General features: G+C 40.4%; 1 protein-coding gene across 1 annotated transcript in view; it reads left to right on the plus strand.

The window, feature by feature from the left end:
- Nucleotides 1-4994, plus strand: part of LOC143284964 (histone deacetylase 6-like) — a 14583-nt gene extending 9589 nt beyond the window's left edge. The window contains exons 2-3 of the mRNA XM_076592126.1: nt 1018-1146; nt 4725-4994. Coding sequence (XP_076448241.1) covers nt 1018-1146; nt 4725-4802 — 207 coding nt within the window. The 3' untranslated portion in view covers nt 4803-4994. The remainder of the gene's footprint in view (nt 1-1017; nt 1147-4724) is intronic.
- Nucleotides 4995-6875: the final 1881 nt, after the last annotated feature.

The raw sequence follows: 6875 nt of genomic DNA on the forward strand, positions 1-6875 counted from the left end.
CTTTGATTTTTGATTTTTTATTTTACGCCTATATGTTTTAGAGTTGGAAAAGTTATTCTCTTAGTCAGATTGTTGTTCAGTGAATGTTATGAATAGTATTGTTTTCATCCCTTTCCCTTCCCCTCCCTCTTTTCCATCCTCCCTCACTCCCCCTTTTTTCATGTCTAATATCACTTAATGTGGATAGACATTAAATGAAAATGAACACACTACAGAGAGAGAAATAATAAAGTTGCATGTGTTACATTGGCATGACTTATTTTTCGGCTGTAACTTCAAACTTCACTTGTCTACAGGGCTTTTATGTGTATGACAGTTTTCAACCTGGAGGCAGCCATACTTCATTTTCAGGGGTATACTGCCATGCATGACAGAGGCCATCATTATAACTATATCTTTCAGTACTGATTTTTTTTTTTTTTTATATAATGTTTTTTTTATGACAGATGTTTGAAAAAAGGTGTGGGTGTGGGAGTTGGGTTGGGTGGGGGTGCGGTGGTGGATTGGTTGTGTGAGTGAAGAGGCTTTTGCACACGTTTGTGTGTGTGTGTGTGTGTGTGTGTGTGCACACACGCATGCGTGTGTGTGCTTATGTGCTTGTGTGTCTCTGTGTATTATCTCTCTCTCTCTCTCTCTCTCTCTCTCTCTCTCTCTCTCTCCCTCTATATATATATATATATATATATATATATATGTGTGTGTGTGTGTGTGTACATATATATATCTATATAAAAAAAATTATATATCTATATGTATCTATATATTTCTGTAGTGTGTGTGTGTTATATTGTATATTCATAGTGTGTGTGTGTGTGTATTTGTGTGGCTTCTTGCAGCTATTTTCATTGTGCTAGCAACACAACATTTTATAAATAAAACAGCAAGAATTGGCAGAGACAGAACACTTAACAGTAAAACAAAAACAGCACCAACAATGAACAAAGAATGTGTCGGCGGGGGTGGGGGGGGATGTATGTCCCATAACGTGTTGAGGTGTGTTTGTGTGTGTCTCCACAGGTGTTCTGCAGTCGCTACGTCAACGAACACATGCTGTTCCACAGTGTGGCGGAGGAACACCTGATGGTGCTGAGCTATTCCGACCTGTCCGTGTGGTGCTATGCCTGCAACGACTACATTGACAATGAGGTAATGTACGAGGTACAGTTTCACTTTCTTAAAGAGACGTCACTGCGGTGGGACAAATCCATATATGCTACACCACACCTGTTAGACAAATGCCTGACTGTGGCCATGACCGAGGCCTCGAGTGCATGCCTATGTATCTGTAGAAGAGATCACACGGAGGTCAGAAGAAGCGCTTCAGAGATACTCTGAAAGTCTCTCTGAAAGCATTTGATATCAACCCTGACTCCTGGGAGGAATCTGCAGTGGACCGTGACAAATGGCGCGCTGCTGTGGACAAAGGTGCCAAGTTGTGCGAGGCCAACAGGACTGCTGCAGCTGTTCAGAAGAGGCAGGCCAGAAAGTGGTTTAAATAAACTTTAATTATTCAACAATACACATGATTACAATGCATTGAATGACAAAAGAGCATCAACAAGCTTAAAGCTTATACTGTGCTCACAACGTTGCACTTCAATTTTATCATGACGGCAGATGAACCATATTATGACTTGTATGAAATAACATGCATAAACAGTAAGTAATGAAATAATGAAATAAAACAAATAAACAAACAGTACATAATATAGTAAAATAATGCTAATATCAATATTAACATGAGATTAAATTTATTATCACCAAAGTAATTGGCCTAATAGAAGAAAAACACGAAGAAGAAGAAGAAAATTTAGAAGAATGGGGGGTAAGGTGGTGGAGGAGGGGGAACAGAGGGGAGAGGAGAAATTCTAACAGATCATTGGCCAATCCATTCACCTTGAATATTTGGTCAGTCAAAAAAATTCAACATATATTTTACGAATAGAATCATGTTGTACTCTTTCTTCACAATACTTTCTAAGCTAAAATCTATTTGAATCAGAGATAAACTGGTGGACAGTTTGAAATATGAATATATTTGTATGATTTTGGAGAACAGGATCTCCATGCAACAGAATTTTAACGTGAATGTAGTTTGGAGATAAATTTAAGATTGTGTTTGCCCGAGCCATATGAAAGTCTTGACAAAATAATAAATAATGTTCAGCAGTTTCTCTTGCAGTGCCACAAGCACAAAGTGGGTCGTTTATTAAATGTCTGTTGAACATATCTTCTCTTAAGTCACTAATCCCTAGACGAAGTCGACAGTGAATGATTTGTTCCTTCCGTTTACCATAGTAATAATAGCTAGGCACTACAGCACATAGGTAATGTTTAAGCTGGCTTAAGGAATTGCTGGTTTTAACATAATCAGGTAGAGAATTCCAGAGATAAGTAGTAGATGGTATGAATGATTTCTGATAGAGTTCGGTGTGAAATCTTGGTACGGTGCGTTCCAATGACCTGCGTCTATGGTAAGGGTTATTGTCTGAAACAAGACCAGGAACAAGACCATTTAGGTAGTTAGGGCATAGACCGTTAACCATCTTGAAATAATGCACAAGTTTGTGTCTTTTCCTTCTTTCCTTAAGTGTACAGAACCCTGATTCTTGGTATATTTTTTGGTGGCTTGTCCCACGAACAGCTCCAGTTATGGTTCTTAATGCATCAAGCTGTAAATTTTCCAGAGAATCTGATTGTGCATCTGTGCAATTATCCCAAACAATATCAGCATAGTCAAAATGTGGTAATATGAATGATTTGTGCATGATTTCTAATGCTCTCCTATTTAACTTGTACTTATACGTCTTAAGACAAGAAACCAACATAGTTACAGCATTGATTATACTTTTAATATGTTCCTCCCATTTACAGTTGTTTTGGAGTATGACGCCTAGATGTTTATGTGTGTCTGTACTTTGTAATGGTGTGATGCCAAAAGTAAGAGGTAAAATTGTGTCAGTGTTTCAAGAAAAATTTAATAACTCTGTTTTCCCCTCATTAAATTTGACTTTCCATCGCTTAGCCCAAGAATCTATCTTTTCTGAGTCAGAATTGAGTGTTTGTGCACGGATGTTTGGGTTGTTTAGTGCTAAGGACATACTTGTATCATCTGCAAATAGCTTAATGTTTGAATGGATGTCGTATACAATATCATTGATATAGATAAGGAATAATAGTGGACCAAGTACAGAGCCTTGAGGAACACCTGCGGGTATTCCTTTGTAATCAGACTTATCACTCTTTATAACAACTGCTTGGATACGGTTAGAGAGGTAATCGGAAAACCAGTCAGGTAATTTGCCTCGTATGCCATTCGCTCTTAACTTCAGAAGAAGTCCCTTATGCCAAACTCGATCAAAAGCTTTAGATATATCAAAGTACACAGCCTGGGTTGTGACTCCATTATCAAAAGATGAGCATAAGTCATTATAAATACAGAGCAACTGATTTACTGTCGAATCACCAGGAATAAAACCTGACTGGGAAGGAGATAAAATATGATTTGATGAAAAAAACTTGTAAACTTGCTTATGGATGCATCTCTCAAGGACTTTACCAACACAGCTAAGCAAAGAGATTGGACGGTAATTACTACAAAGTTCCTTCGAAGCTTTTTTATGCAGAGGATTTACATGTGCTGTTTTCCATACCAGAGGAAATTTTGATTCATGAAGGCTTTTGTTGAAAATCCTGGTTAGTGGGTCTAGAATGGCTGGCAATGAGGCAATTAACAATCTGTTATGTACAAGATCTGGCCCTACCGCTTTATTTTTATTTAGATTTAGAATAACACCTTCAACATCAGAAGTAGTAAGCGCTATGTCTGTAAGTTCTAAGTCGAGGAATGGAATATCAGGCCAGAAAGTCACAGGCAAACAAGCTCCCTGACAATGATATGCCTGTCTTTGTCTGCCCCAACTGTCAGCGAACATTTTGTGCACAGATTGGACTATTCAGCCATCTGTGCACTCACAGATAGATTCATGAGCATCCCCCCCCCCCCCCTGCACCACCACCACCCTCCCCCCATCCCCCAGCTGGATGACAACAGTGGTCATCATCGATCTTCGATGGACACACACCATGTATCTGTGTGCCTATCATGGTGGGTTTCTTATGTGAAACTTTGTGCCAGAGGACACTTATGTTTCCATAGGTTCTTTTTTCAGTGTGCCAAGTGCATACTGCATGCAGGAGTTATGGTTTCTTGTCTCATCTGAATGACTAGACGCTCAGTTTGATTTCCCAGTCAGACTTTGGAGAAAGGGTGAGACCAGGATTCGAACATTTCTCTTTTGCACTTGTAACCATGATGATATTATTCCTGTGTGTTGTTATCCATGTTGCATTCACTGTAGGTCTCTGCTGGAGAGATGTGCTGTACTGATGTACAGAAATGAAATAAGTCATCATATACTTCTCTGTGTGTGTGTGTGTGTGTGTGTGTGTGTGTGTGTGTGTGTGTGTGTGTGTGTGTGTGTGTGTGTGTGTGTTGGGGGTGGATGGTCTGAAATTCTGGCATTTTCTTGGCTCCTACAAGCGGCATACGAACCGAAGTTAGCAGTGTGTGTGTGTGTGTGAGAGAGAGAGAGAGAGTGCATGTACATATGTGTGAGTGCATGCTTGTGTGTGTGTGTGTATACATGCATGCATGTGTGTGTGCGTGCACTTATGAGCAAACGCTGCTGGTTTTGTTCTATCCGTCACACGATCCGTTGCAGGCGACATTCCCCATGAAGAACGCGGCTCACTGCCACAAGTTTGGGGAAGCTCTGCCCGGTGCAGCACCGTCACAGTGATGCTGCACCGCTGAGTGACAGCTGTCTTGTCATGTCATGTCACAGTTCTGTTTCTGCTGTCCAGGGAGCTTCATGTATTCTTCTTCAGTTGTCTCCGCCATGGCTTGAACTTTGTGAGAATAATTTTGTTTCCTCTCTCTCTTTTGCGTTAGGGTCTTTCTGCTCATGAAAAGAATGTTTTTTTCTTGCAACTCCCCCCCCCCCCCCCCCCCCCCCCCCCCCCCCCCCCCCCCCCCCCCCCCCCCCCCCCCCCCCCCCCCTCTCTCTCTCTCTGTCTCTGTTTCAGGTATTTTTGAAGTTTGGAGGCTTTTTTGTTTTGTTTTTTTGGGGGGTTTGGGGTTGTTGTTTTTTGGGGTTTTTTTTTTGGGGGGGGGATTGCTTGGAGTCTCCATCCTTCAAGAAAACTTCTAGTTGCTTTTTCCAGACTGTCTCTGTCTTGAAATCAGGTTGCTCAACTGGAAATATACTGTAAAGGAGACATATTTGATACATGATATAAGTGTTTGTAGTGTCAGATGGACCTTCAGTTTTGTGGTTTGCTGAAAACTTGATCAACTCATCAGTTGATTTGCAAATGGTATTGATGTAGTACAGGTCCTACAGGTGAAACACTTGCTTTTTCGTACAAGGTGACATAGATGATATTTGATGCAGTCGGCAGTGATCATCATTTCTTGTTGCTAATTGATACACAAATCGTCAATTCATTTTGTTACATTATACACTTGGACTACAGGGCTGTCAACAAAATGATTGTCTGGTTGACCTTGTTGGTGCATGTATACTTTATAATCAGTGCAAACTGAGATGTTGACACTTAGCTTTGGAATGAATTAGCACACACATTGATGTAGTTTAACCCCCAAAAACGGAGTATGGTGGGGTAAAAATGGTCATACATGTAAAAGCCCACTCGTGCATATACCAGTGAATGTGAGAGTTGCAGCCTAGGAAGGCAGAAGAAGAAGATGTAGATTATAATCAGTGCAAGTATGACATTGACACTTTGTAATGAGGTACTAACCAGTTTCAAGTAAGTCTCTTATGCTCACTCATTTCTGGCACATTGATTCCAGATTTTCTTCTCTTTTTTTTCATACAAGTGTTGTTTTTGGTGAGTTTTGCTTTCCTTTCAAATGTGAAATTGCAGCTGAAGAGCGGACTGGGGTGTCCATCTCACGAAGGAGAAGTAAGAGCTCAACAAGTAAATCCTGTACCACATGGCATTTTTTGCACCTGCCCGCACAGTTATACAAATTACAGGAGAAGTTTATTCAGCATTGTGCACATTACTGCCGTTGAAAAGAACATAAGCTGGCCTACATGCCTCACATGCTGACGATCAATAGTACAACTGTGGTAACACCTTGCCACACTGAATGAACAGAGGAGTTGATGAACTAACAGTTTTTCACTTTTCATTTCACAGTATAGATTGTGTGTGTGTGTGTGTGTGTAAAAGATTGACCACATAAAAATGTTTTTTCCCAGTGGTGTGGGTATTTTTAGATATTTTTTATGATTGTGATATAATTGTTCCAGAAAACAGAAAAACTTGAAGAATTAATATACCATTCCCCTACTAACAGCATTCGTCATAATAAGTGAACAGAACTCATGTGATTTTTTTTGTTAATTCTGTGTGTAGGCTATAAGAGAAAAATTGATAAACAGAAAATTGTTTCAACATGATGCACAGGTTTGGTTCTTAGCCTGAGAGTATTTGTACTTGTATTTCTTTTCATCACAACAGATTTCTCTGTGTAAAATTTGGGCTACTCTCCCCAGGGAGAGCGCAGTTTCAGTTTCAGTTTCACTTTCTCAAGGAGGCGTCACTGCGTTCGGACAAATCCATACACGCTACACCACATCTGTTGAGCAGATGCCTGACCAGCAGCATAACCCAACGCGCTTAGTCAGGCCTTGAGTGCATGCTTACATATTTGTATACCTATGAAAGTGGATTTCATTTTACGTAATTTCGCCAGAGGACAGCACTCTCGTTGCCATGGGTTCTTTTTCAGTGCGCCAAGTGCGTGCTGCACACGGGACCTCGGTTTATCATCTCATCCG

The sequence above is a fragment of the Babylonia areolata genome, chromosome 8 (assembly GCF_041734735.1).
Source record: "Babylonia areolata isolate BAREFJ2019XMU chromosome 8, ASM4173473v1, whole genome shotgun sequence".
NCBI classification, from domain to species: domain Eukaryota; kingdom Metazoa; phylum Mollusca; class Gastropoda; order Neogastropoda; family Buccinidae; genus Babylonia; species Babylonia areolata.